This window comes from Rhipicephalus sanguineus, chromosome 10 (genome assembly GCF_013339695.2).
Source record: "Rhipicephalus sanguineus isolate Rsan-2018 chromosome 10, BIME_Rsan_1.4, whole genome shotgun sequence".
Lineage (NCBI taxonomy): Eukaryota > Metazoa > Arthropoda > Arachnida > Ixodida > Ixodidae > Rhipicephalus > Rhipicephalus sanguineus.
In genome coordinates, this window is record NC_051185.1 from 62,533,370 (window position 1) to 62,559,304 (window position 25,935).

The 25,935-nt window shown below is 49.2% G+C and overlaps 1 protein-coding gene across 1 annotated transcript; it reads left to right on the forward strand.

Moving 5' to 3' along the window:
• Window positions 1-3,417: 3,417 nt before the first annotated feature.
• On the forward strand, window positions 3,418-22,706 carry LOC119406431 (CUB and sushi domain-containing protein 2). The gene is made up of 8 exons (XM_037673177.1): window positions 3,418-3,517; window positions 4,991-5,185; window positions 11,465-11,656; window positions 12,384-12,572; window positions 15,794-15,970; window positions 16,744-16,935; window positions 18,924-19,115; window positions 22,480-22,706. The coding sequence occupies exons 1-8, from the start codon at window positions 3,418-3,420 to the stop codon at window positions 22,704-22,706; spliced, it is 1,464 nt and encodes a 487-aa protein (XP_037529105.1).
• Window positions 22,707-25,935: the final 3,229 nt, after the last annotated feature.

Here is a 25,935-nt window from a genome sequence, read left to right on the forward strand (position 1 = left end):
CAAGTGGCGGTGCAAATAGATCTGTTTGCAAACAGCGTGACATAACTGCGAGTGCCACACTCCCAAGTCCCATGCTCGGAGAGCGGGTGCTTTTTACTGGGGCAAGGAGGAAGAGTCGTGGTCCACTGCGGTGGTACAGTGGTTACAGTGCACGGCTACTTACCCGAAAGTCGTAGGCTCGATCCCGGCCCCGGCGGTCGCATTTCTTTGGAGGAATGCGTGAGGCCCGTGTACAGTGCGATGGCAGTGCACGTTAAAGAACACCGGGTGATCGAAATTTCCGGAGCCTTCTATTACGGCGGGCCTCATAATCATATCGTCATTTGGCACGTAAAACCCCAGATATTATTTAAAACCCCAGATAGTATTATTACTGCTATTATTATTATTAAGAGTCATTGCCTATAACACGCGACTGTGATAGCGCGATGCCTCACTGAATCACATATGGTGATTTAGTAAGGTCTCGTCGTAGATGAGTACAGCCACACACACACACACAAAAATCTCTTCGAAAGTGAACGTTCCAAGTTTCGCAACAATGTACGCTTCACTAATTCATTCGCGTTTGGAGAAATATTTTCATAGCATATACGTGAACATAATGTTTGTCGTAATGTAGTATACATAGCACTTTTAAACGATGTGCAATATCGGCAGCACCGTGGTTTTTAGCAAAAGAGTGTGAGGTCGTGAATTATGTTCCCAGCAACGGCGCTAAATTCTGATCTGAGCGATAACAAAACAAAACAAAAAAAAACTCCCGTTACCGTGTGTCGGGTTTCGGTTAAGATATCCCATGCAATGGAATTTAACGAAGTCCTCCATTGCGACGATCCTCATAACGAATTGAGCACTTTTGGGGATGTAAAAAATTACATAATGTGTGTCGTGCTGTACCGAATGACTCCAACTTGTTTGTTAACTCATTTTGTTGTTTTATACTTAAAATACAATGTCTGCAATGTGCATTATCACTCCATAAAGATCGAGCCGCGAAGGTAAGTTCAACGAGAATATGGAAATAAAAAACCTTCACTGTTTTCGAGTAAATCTGATAAAATGCAGCACCTGGTTCGTGCATTCTGCGTGGCGAAACGTACTCGCAGCTTCGGCAACGGTAAAACGTGATGGGAGCTCATGCACTGTCGTACTTTTCGGCCCGGAGTTAATGCATGACATTTTTTCTGCACTCAGTGTAGACAGCACAGATACACCGTCAAATACAGATCATCGCGTCAAATTCATTTTCACCTTTACTAAAGTGACAAATCCTGTAGTTTCGTCGACACCTAGTCATGGAGACGGGCCTTATTAGACGCAAGACGCGCCAACGTTTTCGCAAGCAAGACTCATCGTTAATCACAGTGCACCACACAAAAGATTGTCAATTTCACCGTTCATAAAGATTAGCCAATATCGCCACTGTCTTTCACTGCATGTCACACAATTTCACAGTTCGTAAATATTAGCCGATATCGCCACTGTCTCTCACCGCACTACACAGTTTCACCGTTCGTAGAGATCAGCCAATCACCACTGTCGTTTACCGCATACTACACAATTTCACTTTCGTAAAGTTCGGCCAATATCACCGCGTACTACGCAATTTCACTGTGCGTAGGGATTAGGCAATATCGTCATTGTATTTCGCCGCATACTACACAATTTTCAAAATTTGCAGAGATGAGTCAATATCGTCGCCGTCTTTCACCGCATGCTACACAATTTCACCGTCCGTAAAAATTAGCCAGCATCGCCACTGTCCTTCACTGCATACTACACAGTTTCACCGTTCGCAGAGCTTAGTCATTATTGCCACGGTCATTTACCGCGTACACAGAATTTCACTGTCCGTAAAGAATAACCAATATCGCCACTGTCCTCCGCTGCGTATTGCACAATTTCACCGTCCGTAAACGTTAGCCAATATCGCCTCTATCCTTCACCAGCATATTACGCAATTTCACCGTCCGTAAACGTTAGTCAATATCGCCTGTATCCTTCACCAGCATAGTACACAATTTCACCGTCCGTAAACATAAGCCAATCTCGCATTTCTTCTTTACCGCATGCTACACAATTTCACCATCCGTAATGATTAGCCAATATCGCCACTGTCTTTCACTTACTACTACACAATTTCAACGCCCGTAAATGTTAGCTACTCTCGCCTCTATCCTTCACTGCTCATACCACACAATTGCTCCGTCCGTAAACATTAGCCAATATCGCCTCTGTCCTTCACACATACCACACAGTTTCAGCGTTTGTAAAGATTAGCTAATATTGCCTCTGTCCTTTATCACATAATCCATGGTTTCACCGCCCGTGAAGATTATCCAATATTGCCACTGTCCACCATGGACTACAAAGTTTTACCGTTTGTAGAGGCTAGCCAATATAACCGCTCTCTTTCAACATGGACTACACAATTTCACCGTTGGTAGATATTAGTGAATATCGCCGCTGTCCTTCAGTCCGTAAAGGTAAGCCAACAGCGCATCTGTGCTTTACTGCATACTACACAATTTCACCGCTCGTAAAGATTACCAATACTGGTACTGTCCTTCCCTGCATACCACAGAATTTCAACGTCCGTAAAGATAGCCAATATCGCCTCTGTCCACCGCATACTACGCAATTTCACGGTGCGTAGAGATTAGGCAATATCGTCAGTGGCTTGCGCCGCGTACTTCACAATTTCACAATTCGTAGAGATTACTCAATATCGTCGCTGTCCTTCACTCCATACTACGTAACTTCACCGTACGCAAAGATCAGCGAACATCGCCACTGTTCTTCACTGCATACTACACAATTTCACCGTCCGTAAAGGTTAGCCAACATCGCCACTGTCCACTGCACACTACACAATTTCACCGTCCGCAAAGATTAACCAACATCGCCACTGTCCTTCACTGCATACGCAATTTCGCCGTCCGTAAAGATTAGCCAACATCGCCACTGTCCTTCGCTGCATACTACACAATTTCACCGTCCCGTAAAGATTAGCCAATACGCCACTCTCACTGCATACTACACAATTTCACATCCGTAAAGATTAGGCAATATCACCTCTGTCATTCACCGCATACTACACATTTCACCGTCCGCAAAGATTAGCCGATACGCCACTGTCCTTCGCTGCATACTACACAATTTCACCGTCCGCAAAGAGCCAATATCGCCTCTGTCCTTCACTAGCATACTACAGTTTCACCGTCCGTAAACATAGGCCAATATCGCCTCTTTGCTTTACCGCATGCTACACAATTTCACCGTCTGTAAAGATAGCCAATATCGCCAGTCTTTCAGTGCATACTGCACAATTTAACCGTCGCAAAGATTAGCCAACATCATCACTGTCCTTCACTGCATATTACACAATTTCACTGTCCGTAAAAATGATCCGACATGGCTGCTGTCCTTCGCTGCATACTACACAATTTCACCGTCCGCAAAGAGCCAATATCGCCTCTGTCCTTCACCAGCATACTACACAATTTCAACATCCGTAATGATTAGCCAATATCACCTCTGTCCTTCGCCGCATACTACACAATTTCAACGTCCGTAAAGATAAGCTACTATCGCCTCCGTCCTTCACCGCTCATACCACACAATTTCACCGTTTTTTAAAGATTAGCTAATATTGCCTCTGTCCTTTGTCACATGCTACATAATTCCATCGTCGGTGAAAATTATCCAATATCTCCATGGTGCTTCACCGCGCACTACGCAGTTTCACCGGTCGTAGAGATTAGACATTATCACCGCTGTCCTTCACTACATATTGCGCAATTTACGCATATTACGCAAAAGATTAGTCATTGTTTTCACTGTCTTTCACCGCGTGCTACAACAAGTTCACCGTCCGCAACGATTAGCCAATATCGCCACTGTTCTTCACCACATACTACACAATTTTAGTGTTCGTAAAGCTTAGCCAATATTGACACTTCCTTTCGCCGCATATTCCACAATTTCACCTTTCGTAAAGATTAGGCAAATTCGTCACTGTCTTTCATCGCATTCTGCAAAATTTCACCCTCCGTAAAGGTTAGCCAAATCTCGTCACTGTCTACCGCATACTAAATAATTTCATGCCGCGGCTTTGTTGCAAGACGATGTTAAGCAGCCACTTCAGCACATCGACCCTTTTACAATGACCATTTCGCATCGGCTCTCGACGTTCACGAGCCATTCTTTTATCAAAACCAAAAGCCAAAACACAACAATAAACATGGAGGAAGGAAAAAGAAAGGAGAGAGCATTATATATATATATACGTCACGCAGGCAGCCTTGGCAAGCCAACCCATTTTGAAGCCAGCAGTGCCGCCCCAACACGTGACCTTTTGCGTCAAGACCACGCAAGAAGTGAGATTTGCCGAGACTTCGGCGTGTGGGGCCCTGTAGCTTTTAAATCGAAGTGTGCTCGTTCGGCGCAGACCGGCTGGGTCACGGAGGAGGTTCAAACACAGAACACCACCCGTAATACTGAAACTATAGTGCCTAGAATATATCGTTACTCTCTCGATGCACGAGCCAAGCCAAGTCATCGAAAACGTCACTATGCGTACGCGAGGCCACGCCGAGTGGCAGCGCGCGTCATTTCTGAGACCAAGTGTAGGTAGCAAAACTATGTCGCTCCAAAATCTTAGCGACCTGGAAACTGCGTGCACGGTTGCATGAGCACGCTGAAAAGTTGCTCAAGACGCGCTAACGAGCATGGGATCATTACGTCACGCGAAGGCAGCGCCACTTTAATGCATACTACTAACGCAGGCCCATATGTACATTTTTATGGAGTACTACCTTTTAAAAAACAGGGTTGGTTTGAGTCAATGCGACGGACAATCTTTCCATCAGTGGAGTCATCTCATTTCGTGTTCTGGGCAGTTGTCGGTCCCTTTGAGTCCTAACACAAAACAGAGAAGTATGTCGAGAATATGTCACGTCCGAATTCGAATAATCTTCCTTTGCAGGTGGTGGTACTGCGAAGACGTGCTCTTCCCCGCTTCCCATACCGAACGGCGTCGTCGACGTGCCGCCAGGTAGTAAACTAGCCGTGAACACCAAGGCCGAGTACCGGTGCAACACTGGCTACCAGTTGGTCGGAGTGGCCGAGCGTTTCTGCCAGATGGACGGCACGTGGTCAGGCCAGGAGCCGTACTGTCAGGGTGAGTGCGCTGTCCGTAACAGAGAGGGTCTATAGACGTCTTTGTGGAGCTTGTATAACGAAGAAGGGCGCAAAACATGCACCGACTTTCAACGAGTGCACTTACAACGAGCCTTATATACATGGCTTATCAGTTTTTAAAGTAAGGTTACTCTAATCCTTGACTTAGGCGTCTGGTATAGTGGCACTCGAACCTCGGCGCTGGTGTGCCCTGGTGTATTCCCTGGGTTAACCTTTTCATCTGAGGCACAGATTTGTAAAGATAGATGACGCCCACACTACGCGTAACAGAGTGTCGGTCGTAGAGATGTATAGCTAGTTTTTGTGCTTTTGAGACATTGTACCAGGTCCAGCCACTCGTCAAATCGCGCACTGTGACACAATGAAAGATGACAATTATTGCATCGTGCGCGATGACGCATAAAGAAAAAAACCGACAGATAACGAAGCCAAGTCCTTGGCTTCGTTATATGCAGGCTCCAATTATCATTTTGAATGTGTCGCGATTATTGCCATTCTCTAATGTGCCGTGCGATTTCATGAGCTTGCTTGAGGCTTGTTTGCTAACCCGCGATATGAAGCAAAGATTCTAAGGGCGCGGCAAAAGGGCGTCGCCGTTCCCTTGTTGGAGGACTATAGGAATGTCAGAAAGTTACATCTGTCGTAGTCAGGTGCGCTGGTTGTGCTGCAAGTTCGCGTACACACGCCAGCAGCGTTCCGCGGAATTGAATGTGATACGTTGGAGCACCAGTACGGAGGAACGCTGCGTGTATTACGTTATGAACAAGCCGTCTTATGCTCTCCGACATAAGATGCCCGGCTCACGCGTCATGCCTCTTCTCATCAACACTGCCATTCTACACGCGACTTGTTGTGGCCATCGAGTCTCTCTCTTCATATGTGTCGGCCCACACCGCAGCACACTGGCTTACTTCGCCAGCTCGTGTTTTTCTAGCATTAATATTGCTTTTAAAGCTGTCAGCCTTTCTCCGTATGACATTACAATTTGTTGCTATCGTATTCATTGCATCGTCCTTGCGGCCAAACTGTGACTTTTTTGATGCAGTCGTATTTCACAGATCGGACGATACGTTATGGGGACCTACAGTGAGAGTTGCGCTGTAGAAGGAAGGAAGGAAGGAAAATAACTTTTATTGTGTCCTGCAGAACGCGACTGGGTCGCGCACCCGGCTCAGTCCCACGTAGGGACCGGCAAGCCGAGCCTGCCGGCCACCTCGCGGGCCCGCTGGACAGCCGTGAGCTGATCATTGGGAGCGGGGCTACGTAGAAGCGTCTCCCACTCCTCCAAGGTGAAGCTTGAGTCCATGGCTTGGCACATGCTGAGGATATGCTCTAATGTGGCTGTCTCGCCGCATGCCGAGCATAGTCCGTTCGGGAAGACGTCCGGGTATGTCTCGTGAAGATACGCAGGACTGGGATACGATTTGGTTTGGAGTAGTCGAAGGGAGACTGCTTGGGGTCTGTTGAGGTTAGGGTGCGGAGGAGGGTAAACCCTTCGCGCCAGGTAAAAGAATTTAGTGATTTCGTTATACGTGTACGGCGCGTCCCTGTGGCCTGGGTGAGTGACGGGATTGGAAGCGGCGCGGTCCGTCATTCCTCGCGCGGCTTCGTTCACGACCTCGTTGGGGTTCGCGGGAATTCCCTGTACCTCCCCAATGTGCGCGGGGAACCAGTGTAAAGAGTGAGAGGAATTGTGCTGGGAGGTTTGTAGTACACGGAGCGCTAACCGGGAGATGCACCCTATCTGGAAGGCCCTAATTGCTGCTTTTGAATCACTATACACAGTCTCTCTGCGATCGTCGAGCATGGCGAGCGCAATCGCAACTTGCTCGGCCTCCTCGGGATTGGGGGTTCGCACCGCTGCACAGTTGACCACCTGACACTGCGCATTGACTACTACGGCCGAGAAGGCATCTTGTTCCACATATTCCGCTGCATCGACGAAACTGGCATCGGTGCCGTCTCGGAGCAAACTTCCCAGAATTGCGGCGGCTCGGGCCTTGCGTCTCCCGGCATTGTGGACCGGGTGGACGTTGCGTGGGATGGGGGCGACGTAAATATTGTTTCTGATTTCGGTGGGGATCTGGGCGTAACTCGGCTTGTGAGCGATGGGGTTGAACCCAATTTCTTCGAGTATTTTTCTGCCCGCCGGTGTACCGGAGAGCCTTAGAAGTTGCGCTCTTTCCTGAGCCTCGGCAATCTCTTCAAGGGTGTTGTGAATTCCCAACTTCAGGAGGTCTTCGGTGTGTGTCCTAATAGGGAGACCGAGCGCCTTCTTGACGACTTTGCGTATGAGTGCGTTTAGCTTCTCTCGTTCGGCCCGCTGCCAATTGTGCATGGCCACTGTGTAAGTGAAATGGCATAGCACAAAGGCGTGGATCAGTCTGATTAGATTGTCTTCCTTGAGGCCTCGGTGCCTGTTGGAGATTCTTCGAATCAGTCTGAGCGCATTCTCGGTTTTAGTAACGATCTGTCTTAATGCCATGCCATTTGCACCGTTTGACTCGATGAACATGCCGAGTATGCGGATAGAGTCAACCCTGGGAACCGGAGAGCCATTGCCAGTGTGGAGCCGGATTCCACTTTCCGAAGCCGGCTTCCAATCCCGGTAGCTACCACCGCGTGGCCTCTTCTTGTACAGAAGGAGCTCGGACTTGGCCGGGGAGCATTTCAGGCCCGTTGGAAGCAGGAACTGCTCGGTGACGTCGATGGCCTCTTGCATGACCGACTCGACTTGGCCCTCACTGCCTCCGGTGCACCAAATTGTTATATCGTCCGCGTAGATGGTATGCTTGATTCCTTCGACTGAGAGAGTCTCTTTGATAGGCCGATCATGGCAACGTTAAATAGCGTGGGCGATATGACTGATCCCTGGGGCGTGCCGCGGGATCCGAGGACGACTTCATCCGACGTGCAACTCTCGACCTTGAGGCGGGCGATTCTTCGACTCAAAAAGGATCTAATAAAGTTATAGACCCTGGGCCCGAGCGCTAGTCCCGCGATGGAGGTGAGGATAAATTGGTGGGAGATGTCGAAGGCTTTTTCGAGGTCGAGCCCGAGTATGGCTCTCGTGTCCCTCGTACTCCGATCGAGGATATGGTGTTTAATCATTTTCATGGCGTCCTGCGTCGAGAGGCCGGCACGGAAGCCAATCATATTGTGTGTGTATGCCCCAATCTCCTCGAGGTGGCGAGTGAGTCGATTCAGCAAGGCGTGCTCCGCAACCTTGCCGACGCAGGACGTCAGTGATATTGGTCTGAGGTTGTCAACACTGGGAGTCTTGCCTGGTTTGGGAATGAGGACCGTGCAGGCCGTTTTCCACTGGGGTGGGACGCGTCCGCTGCGCCAAACTTCATTGATTCTTTCCGTCAGGTACTTGATCGACCTGTCATCGAGATTCTTGAGCATCTTATTTGTGATGCCGTCCGGGCCGGGAGTAGATTTAGAATTGAGGGCGAAAACGACTTGCCTGATTTCAGCCTCGGTAAAGTCGCGGTCGAGCTCAGGGGCTTCCGGACCCGCATAGTCAGGGTAATCGGCTTCGTCCTCGCCTTCGGCGACTGGAAGATATTTTCGAATCAGCTCGTTCAAGACTTGCTCATCGGTACATGACTCAGTTGCGTCGTGCAGGGCTCGGGTCAAGGAACGTCTCTGACTGGACCTCGTGCTGTTCTCGTCCAAAAGGTGTTTGAGAAGACCCCAGGACTTGCCATTGCGAAGTTGGTTTTCGACAGACTCGCACACTTCGTCCCACTGTTGTTTACATAGGGTGCGGCAATGTTCCTCGATCGTCTTGTTGACCTGGGCGATTTTCTTGCGTAATCTTCTGTTGAGCCTTTGGCTTTTCCATCGTTGAAGCGGTGATTGCTTGGCCTCAAGGAGGTGGGCAAGCCTGCTATCCATTTTATCCACGTCCAGGTCGGTTACGATTTTCTTGGTAGCGGATGCGGCGTCTTCCTTGATGCTCTTGCACCAATTTTCAAAGTCGGGGGCGCAGTTGAGATCCCTGTTAGCCCTGAGTTTGCGGAACACATCCCAGTCTGTCACCGTGAATTCCCTGGATCTACTCCTGGCTATTCGTATCCTGGTCTCCAAAACGTAATGATCACTGCCAAAGTCGAGGGCAGTGTTTTCCCACTCGGCTCCGGCTACGTTTTTGACAAACGTGAGGTCTGGGGTGGTATCCTTACACACCGAATTACCAATCCTAGTTGGGAAGTCGTTGTCAGTAATGAGGGTGAGGTCGACCTCGGTGGCGCTCTGCCAGAGGTCCCGGCCTTTGCGAGTGTCGTATGCATATCCCCAAAGCGCATATGGGGCATTAAAGTCACCGACAACAATCAGCGGCCGTGTGCCAGCCAAATCAACGGCCTTCTTGAGGAGAGACTTCAAACGGGCTGCAGGGCTGCGTGGACTGCTATAGACGTTCAGGATGTAAAGACTGTTCCTGCGCAGGCCTCGACGTGGTGGATCGAGAAGAATCTCAACCATGACGTACTCTGTACCATCGCTCAACGGCCCGAGATCGCGATGTAGGTGTGTAAGTTTTTTATCTACAAAGATCGAAACGCCTCGACCCCCGGGGGGCCCGAAAACTGCTTGATAGCGAGGGAGTCCCGCGCTGGGGATGGCGCCCGCTTCCTGAAGTGCAATGACGTGTGGTTTTTTCGTGAATGACCTGAGATACTGCTGTAAGAGGGGTCTCTTGTTTGAGAACCCCCTACAGTTCCATTGCCATATCTTGAAGTGCTCCGTGCGACTATCCATTATGAGGCTGTTCTGGCGCTTGGCCGCCTTGGGCTGCACGTAATATGGCACCAGCGGTGGGAGGTGCGATAATGTAGCTCGGAGGATTTCTTGGTTGCCTCATATCGGGAGTTGGTCCGGTCGCGGTGGAGGGAGCTGTCCTACCCGCACTCTCGAGTCTTTCGATACGTTCGTTAATTGCAACAAGCCCCCTTTGTGGATCACTAAGCGCAATCTGTATTTGACTTAAGCTGCTCTGCATCGCGGCGAGGACCTCTTCCATTGCGGCCAACGTTTTTCCCGTCGCGTCATTCTGCTTACTTTCTATAGACCCCCAACTTTTTGACCAGTGCTGCGGTAGTGTTGCACAAATAGCTTCAGCAACCTCATTTGCATCGCTCTCTCTCTCTTTCCCTCTCTCAAACTGAACGCAATAGCACGTTTTGTTCCGCGGCGCACTTGAAGCTTTTAACGCGACATCGTTAAAGAGCTCGTTTCGCAGAAATTCCGGTCTCGGCGTCGGTGTCGTTTGTTGCGAGCGAAAACTCGGCGGTGTCCGTGAGCGAAAATTCGAGATGCAAATGAATAAATAATAATAAATCTTTGGTTCGAGTAGGATTAGAGCCCAGGCCTTCTGCGTGGCAAGCAGGTGTTCTTTACAAAGAGCCGCTCCATTGCTTAGAATTGTATCCTAGGAAAACCCTATACGAATGTCATGTAGTGCGAGGATCACGCACGTAATGGGGCGTGGCAGAAGCGTACAATCGCGCCAGGCGGTAGAACATGGGAATTGCGCATCGAGCGGGTGGCTTAAAAGCCCACCCATTACAAATTGCTCCGTCTTATTTCATTATCTTCATCAGCAAATGCATCAACAAAGTGAACAGGTGCGTGGGTGCGCGTGTTGCCTTAAGGACGCGTATAGTGGGTATTTTGCTGATTCGCAGAAGAAAGAATTTTGGCTTAGTGGGCACTTCGCGACTGTACTTGCTGTAGGCATTCTAAAATAGTTTTAAACGTCCAATGTAACTCGCACATACGTTCCATGCCTTGCGGCACGGTTGAGGTGTCCACCGAGAACCGAAACCAGGCTATAGCGATCGAGAAGGCGATGCGAACGGGGCCCGATTACGCTGACACGTTCTACTCTTGAAGGACGAAGCTCAAGCGTCCTCCAGCTTTTTATCTACTCTTAGGGGCATTCTGTCAGCAACGAAGCACAGATACTGCGTTTTGAAACGGCTTCGTTTGCGCGTCGGCTTTTTGCAGCTGCACCGTGGTAATCTAGTGATTATGGTGCTCGACTGCGATCCCGAAGGTCGCGAGATCGAATCCCGGCCGCGGCGGCCGCATTTCGATGGAGGCGAAATGCTAGAGGCCCGTGTACTTAGATTTGGGTGCACGAGCCCAGGTGATAGAAATTTTCGCAGCCCTCCACTACGGCGTCTCTCATAATCATATCGTGGGTTTGGGACGTAAGACCCCAACAATTACACTATTGATGTTTTCGCAGCTGCTTTTCCTACGACGACCTGTCCCCCGCTCGGTCCCATAGTCCATGGCGAAGTCACCGTGGAGGCGGGGCCGATTCATGTGAACACCAGGGCCGAGTATCGATGCGACATAGACTACACGCTAATCGGCGACAAGGAGCGCTTCTGCCAGCTTAACGGGACGTGGTCGGGCAAAGAGCCCATCTGCCACGGTAAGCGCGTGCAGTGTGCAGCCAGCGCCAATAGCCACAGGTGCACCTCCTGAGTTCTTTCCTTATATAGTTCAAGATTGTGTGTCGCCTCCCTGTCGTGTGACAAACAGCTTCGCTGGTCATCCGTCTTCACGAAGTGGAATGTGCTCACCATTTTTGACAGCAGAGCTGTTTAAGCTCGACGTTATGTCGTGCAGAGTAAACAAAAGCTATCATCATCATGATCGGCATCTACCGTCTAGCGCGCTGCTCGGCTGACGCGCGCTCTCTTCGTCATCTTCTTAAGACCTTGCTAATTAAGATTATTGTTAACTAAAACATGCCAATTAAGACGTTGCTAACCAAGCTCGTACTAATTAACATCTTGCTGATTATGATTTTGGTAACTAATGTATTACTAATTAAGATGTTGTTAATTACGACCTTGCTAGTCAGTAACTGGCTAAATAATATTCTAATTAAGACCTTCTTAGTCAATACATTGCTAATTAAGGTAGAGCTGAATAAGAACATACCAATTAATCGTTCACTTCACGTAGCCACGACGACTCTTCACCAAGCAATATAGTTCTACGCTCAAAATAGACAAGCCTTGAAATGCCTGGCCAAACCGACAGAAGCTAGGTCGGCCACAAGCTCCGCGCTGTTAGTCCAGCCTTGCAACACTGGTGCAAGCTGTCCACATTTTTTTTTTTTAACGGTTGTCTTGCCTGTCGGTTTTTCGCAGATGCTAACGCTGATACCTGCCCCGCGCCCCCTCCCATAGCCAACGGAGCCTTCGACATCGCGCCGGGCCCGATTGTTGTAAGGACCAGGATCGAGTACCGGTGCAACGCGGGCTACGCGCTGGTCGGCCAGAAGGAGCGCGTCTGCCAGCTCGACGGGTCCTGGACAGGCACCGCTCCCGTCTGTCAAGGTGAGCGCGCGCAGTGTATTCAGCGCCATTAGTCGTATAACCAGGTCAGGCTTGTTCAGGCTTTTATAAACTCGCACCGATCTCGCGAACATTTGCCACTGCTACCGAGGAACGACTTGAGGCAAGCGATGTTCACACCGGCTAGTGGGACCTATAACAGCTGGCAAAATTACTCCTAAAAAGTAATTAAACTACATTACTAATTCCTTTCCCGAGAAATGTTTAATGCAGTTAAATTACTTTACATATTATTGGTGGCCGAAAGTAACGATATTACCACTATTACTTCTGAAAATGAAATCACTTTTGACAAAAAGTATACATCATTCATGCACTAACTCATGTACACCTTACTTACAGCGCTTATACATTTAAATATGTGGGATGTTTGTTAAAATATGAGAGATGTTGTATGAGGTTCGGCACTCAGAATAAGTTGTATTTTTCTTTCCTTCTTTGGTCAACTTCTTATGCCACAAGGGAAGCGGACATGCTGCGTTGTAGCCAAAAGTAATTCGGAAAGTAACGAGTAATTTTCTTGAAGTTACTTGTTTTAAGTAATTCATCACATTACTAACTTACCAGCCCACAATATTCATTCCATTGCTTATTACAGCAAAAAGTACTGTCATTACGGTAATTTCACTACTGCCAAGTCTCAGGACCTATGCCCATCGCCACACCGAATTCGCGTCCTGCCACTGCCTCGCAAAATAGGCCGAAGCGCTGCTCCTGCGCATCTGATTGGTTTAGAGGATTACGGCGTCACTTGCGCGACTGAAAAATTGAGCAGCGAGCGGCTGAGTCGAAGCAGTCGCTTTTCGACTTAAGCGTCCATTGAACACCAACGTGGTCGCCCGACCGGTGCTAGTCGCACGTGTATGAATGAGCCTTAAAGAGACAAAGCGAGAAAAGAAATTTTTAGAAAAATTGTCATGAACATGGTAAAGGGCCAGGTATACCTGTAATCTAGGTAATTGTTGCTGTAGGCACGTTAAGCTGAGGATAATGAAGCTTGGATATGAACTTTGGCACGGGTGTTTTCTTCTGCGATAAATTTTGTAGCTTCCCGTGTACCTTTATGCTTTAAAATTGAGCTGAAATACATATTTAGTCTACGAAAAATTTCGAAGTTTGAACATAGTTTTGAAAATGAGGCCATTTTTTTAAATGTCGCTGATTGAAGTTATGGATGTTATCTACCATTCTGCGTAAAAAAAAATTACATTGTTTGAGCTCCTAACAAATTGTAATGCCTCAAATGTGACCAATTCAGCTTTACGGTTCAGTAAGACTTGTTGCTGGGCTAGTTCGTTGACGTCAAAGGGATACAAATTAGTGCAAACTTGGAAAGAAAGACCCGAGAAAGGAGTATTGGAGGAAGCAGAAAGGTCGGACGCAAAACTTTCTGAACTTTAGCGCCCGACCTTTGTTTCCTCCTAGTTTATTTCTGAAGTCCTTGCTTCCTAGCTTGCGCTAATATGTATCCCTTTTGGCTTAAAGACCGCGATACTGCTATTCTGCTACAAATCGCATGTAGGTGGTTCAATATGAATGCATTCGATATGGTCACAAGAAAGCCGTTAAGAAACATTGAATGCGCAGCTAGATTGGTTGGTGCGGCAAGCGTCTTCCGACCCTCCGCTTTCCAAACACTCTAATCCGATAAGGACTAAAAAGAAAAGAGGGGGGGGGGGTCGCCTTTTTAGGGAGTAACCGCTTTGCCGCAATTATTAATTCCTGAAGGATAAACGATTCATCATTCATACTGTCTGAGGACAAGTTGTCAGCCCCCAGCAGTTTCGAGGAGACGATTAAAACTGTTGGGATGTAGCGGTTACTTCTTTAGGGGGTAACTGAGATGTCACAACCATTCCTCCCTATGGGGACTAACTGAGAAGGGACGAACTGTTAGTCCCAAGGGAGCAACGGTTTCTCTTTTGAAAAATAACATATATGTGTTACAGTTACTGGTTGACTGGGATTATGGGGTGCGCATGTAATGCCAGCATCCCAGTGGACGTGCATGACTGGGCAGCGCATGACATCCCACGTCCCTCCGCCCTCCTTATCTTAACCCTTCAGGCGATAAAGAATCGTCATCATAGTCGTGCGCATCAACCCATTAGTGGTGGGGGGAGGGGCAAGTTTCACGGCCCCGCCCCCCGGTTGGTCAAGTCCGAGAGAAAACGAGCTCCGCAATGAATGCAAAACTGAAAACGAAACAATGACGTGCTTCTTGCAACGGCCTGTCGTTGGTCCACGGCTTTCTGGAGACAAAGGCGGGAAGAAAACAGTTCTTGAAATGCAACATCGGGGGTCTATGGCCGCCATTATTGTAAAAAAAAAAAAACACGCGTAGCCATAACCCTGCACATTAGACAATGGTGGGGCAGGTCAGACACAGTGAAGGTATGGAGCATAATCGCCCCCCCCCCCCTCTAGATGATTAGGGGGTCCGGCCTCCTCACCCCCTGCCCCCCAAGGGCGCACGCCTATGGCCTACATTACCTGGGGCTTCCTCAGAGGCGGCTACCGGCTCCACCATGTATCGTCTTTTCCCCGCGATAACTTGACGTGTCTGTCTTTCTTCTTTGAATTTTCTTCTGCGATTGCACGTTTTCTTCCGCAGCGCAATCGACACTTTTCATAAACATGCAAGTGCGTTTCCCTGCACTGAAAATTTGCCCAACTAATGGCGGCGCCTGTTGTGCTTCAAGTGGAGAGGAAGTCCTAGTTGCACGTGCATGGGGCTTCTCTATTACGCGTGTTTATATCGAGAGAGATGAGTCTACATTTTCCGCGTCACATCGCAAGCAAATTGATCTTGAACGCGCTGTGTGCAGAAGTGACTAGCCGCCATTAGTTTGGCGAACCGCATCGAAGGAAAGCTAGCTTTACAATTATGAAGGTGGTCTCTTGACGTAAGGTAGAAAGGTGGGAGAGCTGGAATCGATGCATAGTTGAAACAAAGCAGCGCGAAGACGACGGAGAACACACAGAAGAAGGACACGCTTGTCCTTCTTCTGTGTGACGAAGCGCTTGTCCTGTGTCAAGCTTCTTTGTGTTCTATGTTGTCTTCGCGCTTGTTTCTTCAACTATGGTTCATTGACCTTTTGTATTTACTGTTAGGGGCTGTATTTCAGCAGCGAAACACTAATGCAGTTTTTTGGGCCGTTTTTCTTGCATGACGACTTTTCGCTGCCTTGGTCCCGCTGCAGTAAGTTGTCCCAGGCCCAGTCCCATAGCCAACGGCGACATCTCCGTACCGGGGGGCGCGATTCTTCCCAACACCCCAGTCCAGTACTCGTGCAACCCGGGCTACACGCTGATCGGCATGCAGGTTCGCCTCTGCAAGGCCGACGGCACGTGGTCGGGAACCGAGCCCTTCTGTCAAAGTAAGTGCGCGCAGTTGCAGTCAGCTCCAATAGCCGTATAGCTGCAGGCATAGGTCGGCAGACCCACTCATGAGTCGACTCACTCAGACTCGCTCTATTCTCAGACCGAGCCGTGAGTCTGAGTGTGAGTGAGTACCGGTGAGTGATATTTTGGTAAGCTTAAATGAGTCCGAGTGAGTCCGGCTGAGAAAAAGTTTAGTGAGTCTCAGTCCGAGTGAGTCAGGTTGAGGAAAATTTTGGTGAGTCTGATACAGAGTCAGCCCTAAGCGTAAAATATACATCTTGAGTGAATCTGAGTGAGCTCCACATTTTTTTGCCGACCTATAATGATAACTTCTCAACTTTAGCCTTAATATCAGCCTGATGTGGGCTCATGTTTATAGTGACGTCTACTCACACATACTTCATGGCATGAGCGTTCATAAGCCAGCTGAATATTTATTGATCAGAGACGCGAGTTGCGGGGGTTGGGAGGAGGATGTGCCTTGACCTCTCCCTCGCAAACTCTTTCACGGGGAGTTCCTAATAAAAATATCTCGTATGAGTCACATCTTTCAATAAAAATGTCCTTACTGGACTGCGATCACTGATAACTTGTACTTGAAGGTGCGAGATTAAAATACGTATCGTAGAGCACCTGTCGTGCGAGATATTGGCGTTAATGTGCACTGAAACCATGATCGAAAAAGCTAATTATACGCTAACGGACTCACTCACTCAGCAGATACTGGCTTTCTGAAACGTTTACTGTCATCCGCGTCGACCTTTCGCAGGTGGTACCGGTCCGAGAAACTGTCCCGCACCCACTCCCATAGCCAACGGTGACGTCGATGTGCCGCCGGGCCCTCTAGTTGCTAACACCAGAGTACTGTACCGGTGCAACGCGGGCTACACGCTAATCGGCCCGAGTGAGCGCCTGTGCAAGCCCGACGGGACGTGGACGGGCGCCCAGCCCGTCTGTCAAAGTAAGTGGGCGCAGGGCAGTTAGTGCCAGTGGCCATATAGCGAGGTCAGGCTCGTTGAGACACGCGACTAGCACCGATCATGCACGACCATTTGCGACTAGCCACCGAGGAGTGACTCGAGGCGACGGATGTTCACTCTGGCTATAGCATTTTACTTAAGGCACATCGGCGGTGACACATTGGGCCGTTAAACGAATGTTTTCCTGTTTTTGTATGTCCCGACGTGAATTAATGAGGTCATGAAACGTTGAATGCATCAACCCAACTGTTTTCACGCGTATGCGTCTGCCGTAGCGCTGTTCGTTTATGTGTTAGAGGTACAAAACGGCAAGGCTGTAGCCAAAATATGGTGGCACCTAACAACACTGAACCGTAAAATAGTCTACACCGGTTGCCACAACTACTAATTTGCGTCTGCTCGCACTTCCATTGCCTCGTGAAACGAGCAAACGTCCTGTTCCTTCACGTCTGATTGGTTTAGGGACTTGCGGCTGCGGTTGCGCGACCGAAAAATAGAGCACCGAGCGATGGACCCAAAGCAGTCTCTTTTTGACCTAAGTGGCCATTTGCGACTGACTTGGTCGCGCGACCACAGGTGTGCGCACGGGAAGGGGGGGGGGGGGGAGGGGGCAGCCGCCCCCTATTCACCTAAGAGGGGGGAGGGGGGGCACAAAATGTGCAATGTGCAGCTCGTACATTGACTTCGTAGGGAGGGGACGCTGCGAGGAACCTTCGCTACCCCTGATGGGGATCCCTGCGCACGCCTATGCGTGCGACCGATGCTACAGTGGTAAGTGTGGCGGAGCCTTTAAAGAGACAGGGATTATTTGGGGCTTTTTTTTTTGTCCCACAGAAATAATCATCGCTTCTCTCGCCTATTTTTGCTTGCTTTACCACCGCAGGCCCGGTATACTTCCAGGTCACTAGCTGCGTGCGCGCTATCAGCGTGACGAAGGCATTCTGGATCGGAAAGTGGCGAGTGCCGTTTTCAAGAAATAAAACGCAAGGAAGCCAGATATCGATTATCATTGTGGCATGGAAAAAAAAAGACTCCTGAAAGTATGCAAACTGTCTTTAAAGACACTCTACACTCTACACTCTAAATAGAGTGTAGCCAGGCCGTGTGAAAACGTTGACGTCAAATAAATTTTGAAGTTCGTGAGACGTCAGTGGAACAGTGCACTATTTGGACAGGGACGTCTAATCTAATCACTCAGTAATAATAATAATAATTGTTGGGTTTTAACGTCCCAAAATCGCGATATGATTAAGAGGGACGCCGTAGTGGAGGGCTCCGGAAATTTCGACCACCTGGGGTTCTTTAACGTGCACCTAAATCTAAGCACCTAATCACTCAGTGTATTGTGTATTAAATATTTAAGTGTCTTAACTGAAGCAGGGCGCGAAAGGCAACGAGAGCGGCAAAAAGCCATCTCCAACGCAACCCTTATCGCCACTGCGCACGCAAATGCCTCGTGAAGCCAAGGCTCATGTAACCCCACGTACGCTCTCACTATAGGCTTTCTCGGAGGGGCCTAGCGATTCCCCCATGTGGCGTTTTTCCATGCCCCAACTTCGCCTTCCTACCCGCCTCGGTGGTACAGTTGCTCGAATGCTGACCCGCAGGTCGCGGGATCGAATCCCGGTCGCGGCGGCCGCATTTTCGATAGAGGCGAAAATGCTAGAGGCCCGTGTGTTTAGATTTAGGTGCACGTTAAAGAACACCAGATTGTCGAAATTTCCGGAGCCCTCCACTGCGGCGTCTCTTATAATCATATCGCTGTTTTGGGACGTGAAACCCCAATAATTATTATTAACTTCATCTCCCTCACCCTCTATGTCTTTCCCTCTCCTGTACTGAACGCTATAGATCATTTTGTTCCATGGCGCACTTGGTCCTTTGTATTTACTATTTGGGGCTTTCTGTCAGAAATAAAGCACAGATACTGGACTTCGAAGCTTTTGTCTTGCGCGTCGACCTTTCGCAGGTGGTTCCGGTCCGCGAATCTGTCCCGCGCCCGGTTCCATACCAAACGGCGCCGTCGATTTGCCGTCGGGCACGCTTGTTGTGAACACCAGGGTCCAGTACCGGTGCAACGCGGGCTACACCCTAATCGGCACCATGGAGCGCGTCTGCCAGCCCGACGGGTCGTGGTCGGGCACCGAGCCTGTCTGTCAGGGTCAGTGCGCGCGATGCACTCACTGCCAATAGCCGTATAGCCAGCTCAGACTCGTTCAGACTTGTGACTAGCACCAGTCGAGCGACTGTTTGCGACTTCCAATCAAGGAACGACTCAAGGCGACCGATGTTCACTCAGGCCAGTGACACCGAATTTGCCTCTGCTCGGTCTACGATAGTCTCGTTAAATAAGGATATGTCCTGTTCCTGCACGTCTGATTAGTTGAGAGGTTTGCGACTGCAGTCGCGCGACTGAAAATCGAGCACCGAGCGAAAGCAGCTGTTCTTCGAACCAAGCGGCCATTTGCGACTAACTTGGTCTCGCCCGACCGTTGCTATAGTCGCAGGTGTGAATGATCCTTAAAGGGGCCATGACACCCAATTTTCGATCATAATATGTGTTATGTGGATTAATGCTTGTGCATTCACAAATAAGCAGGCGAAATTTTAGCGCATTTGGTCGAGCCCTTAATTTATAATAGAATATTTTTATAAACACGCGAAAGGCCCGACAGTCAGGCAACACTGGTTCACTCGCGAGCCGTGACGTAACAAGCACCTATAGCTGAGCAAGCGTCTGCATTGCGGCGAACGATATTCTTCCGTGGTCAGCTGCACGTGATATGGAGATATTGTAGCTTTCTTCAGCTTGGCACTGAAATTGAACGATTTGCAGCGGCTGAAACATTGGTAGAAGACGGCGGCTCTGTTCCGTGCTGCACGTGACGTCACACGCGCCACGGGAAAATGGCGGTCGCCGGTGGTAGGCGGGGTTTACAGCCAGCGACTTCTAGGGCTTGTTTTGTACTGAAATATTCTTTTACGGCCCACTTTTGAAATCTCTATCTGAAAACCACAAATCTATGGGCGACCGTGTCATGGCCCCTTTAAGGCGTCACAGAATGTTTTTGCCGCACTATCGTATAATTATTAACGCTAATCCCAATTTACAGTCCACTAAAGTTCCACGCAATGATTGTTTATCAGCGATTGTGAGTGACCAAGTAGTGAAATTTCCGAAAACCCTGCAGCGTTAAATTCACAGCTTGCACTCGAAGTGGCGCGAAGGAACGCAAGTGGGAGCCGTATATACGCGACAGGGTCACATAAGTATAAGCGGCAGTCTACGGGAACGAACTTATTGACATGTGCATGCAACCTGCCGAATGCCGCTTCGGACGCGCGCCGCAGGCACAATCAAAATCTCAATTTGTATTCAGCAGGGAAATATTGAATTATTCATATTCGAATAATCAAGCCACTCACGCATCAGGTAACGTAATAGCAATTTGCGTGAGTTGAATTCACCAGACACGCCCTAGTAGCGAAAAGAGCGTCACACTATATTGGAAAGTCGAAAAGTTATAACGGATAGAGCAGATCTCGCTTTCAAATGCCAAGCTCCGGTGGCGGAGGCACGGGCACGATGCACGGGTGTTTCCGTAGCCACTCGACCGCGTAGGAAGAACCAATAGCACGCAAGGGCGCCCATTGCGATCTGTGGCACCCTCCTCGCCTTCCTTTTTTAACAGCGAAGCTATGCTTGGTCGAGGCTTTCATGTTCGGGGTTGTGGTAGTGGTGATCACGTGGCCTCGCACTGTGGCGAGAGTGAGGCTCGGTGGGAAGGGGAGGGCTGCGTGTGCTGCGAGTGGCGAGGGCGTTCTACGAGAGGCGTGGGTGAGGGCGGAGGACGTCGAGGGGTGAACCTTCGAGAAACGCGTCCGGATAGGGTGACGGTATGGTGCTGCGGAGTGTAAAATAGCGTGTCAATGTCAGTGTTCAGGATTTTGCGCTTTCAAGATGGCGAACACTTCTCAATCTCCCGACGAAGAAGCTGCCCGACGTGAGCGTCAGCGTGTCGTCGCCTAGCCAACCGCGATGTCCGCGCAAGAGAGGCCGAAGCTAAGCGCCAACGTACGGGAAGTGACAGAGAAGCGCGATATAAAGGACGGGCATAAGCTTCGCTGTTTCGAGAGTGTTCGCGAAGTGAATGGTTGCATTTTCTCTCGCTCTCTTTCTCTCGCGTGGCAAAACATCCTAGTAAAAAGTATACGCGTCCCGTCTTCAGCGTGGCAGCAGTGCGCTAAAGGAAACTGGGGTGGCAAAATGCCCTCTCCTACTCAGCCCCTCTCGCCACTGCGCGCGTAACCATCTCGTGAAGCCGAGGCGCGGCCGCGCTTTTGAGATACTGGGGTGCGTATACAATCTCTGATCGCCCCTCCTTAACTTAAAGGGACACTAAAGGCAAATATTAAGTCGGCGTTGATTGTTGAAATAGCGGTCCAGAAACCTCGTAGTGATACTTTTGTGCCAAGGGAAAAGTGCTTATTTTGAAATAAAATCACGTTTTAGTGGTCCGCATCGCGTTAGCGCACTTCAAATCATCCGCCTGTAAGCGGTCTTTCTCACGTCATGACTGTTGCCGTGCCCAACGTTGCCCGCCTTTACTGCGCGGCGGCGTTCACTGGCGGCGTGCACCATTCGGGCACCCGGCAACTTCACATGCATGCGGCATTTTGTCGAACTTTCTGTCGGAGCGACTTTCACCAGCGTGCAAAACACACGCGGCAGTACACGATACCGAAACTACCACTGGGACGCGACCGCGTGAGCGAAGCAGCGCGCCGGGCGAAGCGCAGTTCGGCGATAACGGAACTATTGAACCACGCGCGTTCCCCATGGCAACGCCAAAGAGGTTCTTTTTTCCGTGAATCAAACGGAAACGAACAAGCAGCATTTTATTACGTCTCTTGATGCACGGAAGGTTCTTTTTTTATTGCAGCTAGTTTGATTACTAGTGATTAATTGTAGTCGGACTCTCTCACGTCATCGGGATCATTTCCAAAATGTCCCGTTCGTGGCGCTCATTGTGTGATAAATTTAGCTTAATTTCTCGGTAAGTAGGGCACTGCTGTTGATAATATTGCCGTTTAAGAAGTTGTCATACGTTGAGCTTTCACTCTGACATAAATTGTTATTTGCCTTTAGTGTCCCTTTAACGCTTAAGCCGAAAAGGGACCGCCATAGCTTGGGGTTTCCTCAGGTGGGTGGCGGGCGGCTCCACCATGTAGCGTTTTTCTCTACCCCAACTTCGCCTCTCTCACTCTCTCTGTCTTAATCTCCCTCATACTGAACGCAATGGCACATTTTTTTTCCGCGGCGTACTCGGTCCCTTGTGGCAGTGCAGCTAACTAGTCTGGTTGGTACATCATTACAACGGCAACAAACAGCCCTATAGACACGGGACGATGATAGAATAACAGACAGGGCGCCCGTTGTAATGATCCTTTGTATCTACAAACAGGGAAGAAACAGAGCACACATACTTTATTCTGAAACGGTTCTCTTGTTTGACGACTTTTAGCTGCTGCGCCATCTCCGACAACCTGTCCCGCGCCTGGTCCCATAGCCAACGGCGCCGTCGACGTACCGCCGGGCAAGCTTGTCGTGAACACCAAGGTCCAGTACCGGTGCAACGCGGGCTACACGCTAGTCGGCATGACGGAGCGCATCTGCCAGGCCGACGGGTCGTGGTCGAACACCGAGCCCATGTGTCAAGGTCAGAACGAGCAGAGCACGCAGCGCCAATAGCCATATAGAGCTAGCAAAGGCTCGTTCAGACTTGCGACTAGCGGCAGTCGCTGGACCATTAGTGACGTGCGACCAAGGATGCGACTCAAGGCGACCGATGGTCACACAGGTTATAGCGCGACCTACACCCGTCGTCACACCGATTTCGCGTCTGCTGCGCAAGGCCATTGTCTCGTAAAACTTGAAGATGTACTGTTAATGCGCATCTCATTGATTCAGAGGTTTACGACTGCAGTAACTGGGCCAAAGCAAACGCTTTTCGACGTAAGCGGCCATTGGTAACTAATTTGGTCGTGCGACCGATGCTAGTTGCAGGGTGAATGAGTCTTAAAGAGAAAGATCGTATTTGCATGGGGCGTCTTTCTGGCCCATAAGCAATAATCATCTGTCTCGCGTGCCTTTCCTTGCTTGAGCACGGCGCGCCCGTACTGTATACCCGGTATACACGAACGGCGTGCGCGTGGTCAGCGTGACCAAAGCATTCTTAGCAGTTCCGCCGTCTTAGCAGTTTCCTTAGTAAACCGCCTCCGACGGACGTGAGGCTGTTTTGAACAAGCATAGTTTTTGGTGCCGAAACCCGGAAGAAAACTGGCGTTCTGGACCGACGATGGATCGGATGCGACTCAGCATAGGCGTACTTCGAGCCGATACTACAAAGCTAATCTCGTCCGCGACCGCGAAGCCCTATAAACCGAGCGTCCTCCGCCGTCCGACGTGCAAGTTGTTTTGGATAGCCTGCAGGACAAGGACTTGGCGCTCGCAGCGCTCAACGAGAAGATTGCCGACTGTGAGGCAGAAGCCATCGTAGCTCTGGAGTACCTCGGGTCCGCTTCTTTCTGAATACTGCTAGAAGGCGCGGAGGCAGCGCCACTCGAAGCGGCGTAATCGAAACCGCCCCCCACGATGTCTTCACTCGAGCAAGTTCCCGAGCACCGATGCAATGAGCTGCCCTACCGAGTCTGCTGGTACTCTGCTGCTCTGTAGCGTAGAGGGACCTTACTACAGCGTTACACGTCGCGCCCTCTTGCGGCACCCGCAAGTGGAGGAATGTGTCTTTCCGTGTTGTGGTATATGGTGGCTCATGTACGCGGCACCTCTCTCACGCGAACGGCGCACACCGAGTTACGCTGTTGTCCCTTAATGTGCAGAGCTGTTCTTACGTGATTTGATCGGAGGCATTCTGTGCTATGCGTTCTATATTTGACTTCTTTCGCACTCGGTAGGCAGTCTCCGACCATGCGACAACGCCCGACATCAGCCAGTCGTGTGCGATTACTTGTACTTATAGGGTTCATATGAGCCTTCAACGACTGACTTGTATTGTTTTATTTTATTTATTTCGTAATTTCTGCGCCCTTTTTTATCGCTCTGGGTGCGCGTTTTGCGCCGCATATTTTTCTTGCGTGTTTTTGTGTACACGTTTGCGCGTGATGCTTGTCAATTAAGACATAAGCAGTGCCTTTCTTCAACACGAAGCAGTCGTCTTGTTTTAGTGAAGAATACAACAACAATGCGTTTTTCCGGCTTAACGTGCTCGACAAATGCACGCGTTTTTAGTTTTACACAGCATTTATAGCACTCATTTATACAACAAACAATATTAAGAAAAACCAAAAGTAGCTTTTTTAACGTTTTAACAAGCGTAACATAGCTGCACATTTCATGCCTGAAAGTACCAAGGCAAATGGGCAACATAGTTTCACACAGTGCGTATTGCCCAGATTACATTAAAAACATCGTAAATGTTCAACTGCGTCATAGTTTCATGTTTCTCAAAAAAGTCACCCCAGACAACGCAAAGGCATCCTAGGGACATCCAAATGACATCCCTTTTGGAGTTTCGGGACATCCAAAAGACGTCCCACACAGGTGGAAAAACATCCCAAGTGATACAAAAAAAGACCTTTTTGGGATGTCCCAAAACTGCATGCGTGTGGGATGTATTGGGACATGTGGCCACTTTTTACTGCAGGATTATTTCAAAAGGGTGGGACATCTGCTCCCAATAACATGTTAACTTGCTTCATCGCGCTCGACCACCGCCTACCTGAGAGAGCCAGTTGCCTCTCCAGGAAAGCATATTCCTCGTCCAACCAACCAACTTTTTTTTTCACATAGATAACTAGATAACTTACAACCAAGTCATGTGTTCAGAAACCAAGCAACATGCATGGAACATCAAGTGACCAGCAAAAATGATTTATTGCCTCACTATTATATGGCACTACAATCATGCCGAGAAGGACAGAGAACTTGGTATTGATGAGCGTGTAGTCCTAAGGTGCACACTTTCGAGTGGAGGGCCTTCCATGGCGTCCAGCAAAAAGGGCTTGCAGAGGCAGCTGAGGACAACAAAAACAAAGCCTGCATGTATGTATACGTACTGCACACAACATGCATGAAAATGGTGAACAACAGGAACACAGCATGACTATATTGTCTTATGTCTCCTGAGACAGGGTTAAACCTCATTCCAGATGCACAAGTGCCTGCATGCTTTTACTTATTGCTTTGTCAACACTAGAATCATGAGAACTCTGTATTTATGAGCATGACATCTGTGGTGCACACTTTCAAACGCAGAGCATTCCAGCTGGCGTCCAACAGCAGGGCTCGCAGAGGCAGCTGAGAACAAAAACAAAGCCTTAATGTACAGGTCGGTCCACTGTTAAAGGGAACAATTGCGTTCAGGGCATGTCAGGATATCACTCTCTTGCGACAGTACAGTGGCTTAGATTTACATAAGACTACTGGTGGTTGACAGTTCCGACTCCCTTTGACAGACCAGTACCTTGAACGAACAACGTTTCCACATCCACTTGGAATGAGGGGGCCAGCAAAATGAAGGGGGCTCATTCGAGTGTTCCCTTTAACAGTGGACCGACCTGTACATGTCCATACTGCACACACAAACGCACAAAGATGGTGCACAACGGGGATATATAGCATGCCTATTTTGTCCTGTGTGTGTGTTAAGAGGTTAAAGGGGACCGACAAACCAACTTTTATGGTACCGATTTTCTTTAACGCGACAGAAAGCTACCAGTCAGAGTGTATAATCAAGGAATCGTGATTGGAAATGCCGTGAAACATTTGTAATTCGAATTTTTCTATCTGCGACGGATGTGAAGTCGTATACAACGTGACAAGACATGATCAAACAGTGAGCGTGACAGCGGTTCGTGTTTCGAGCGCGGCGGTTTACTGTTTTGGTGTGGGCTCGCCGCAA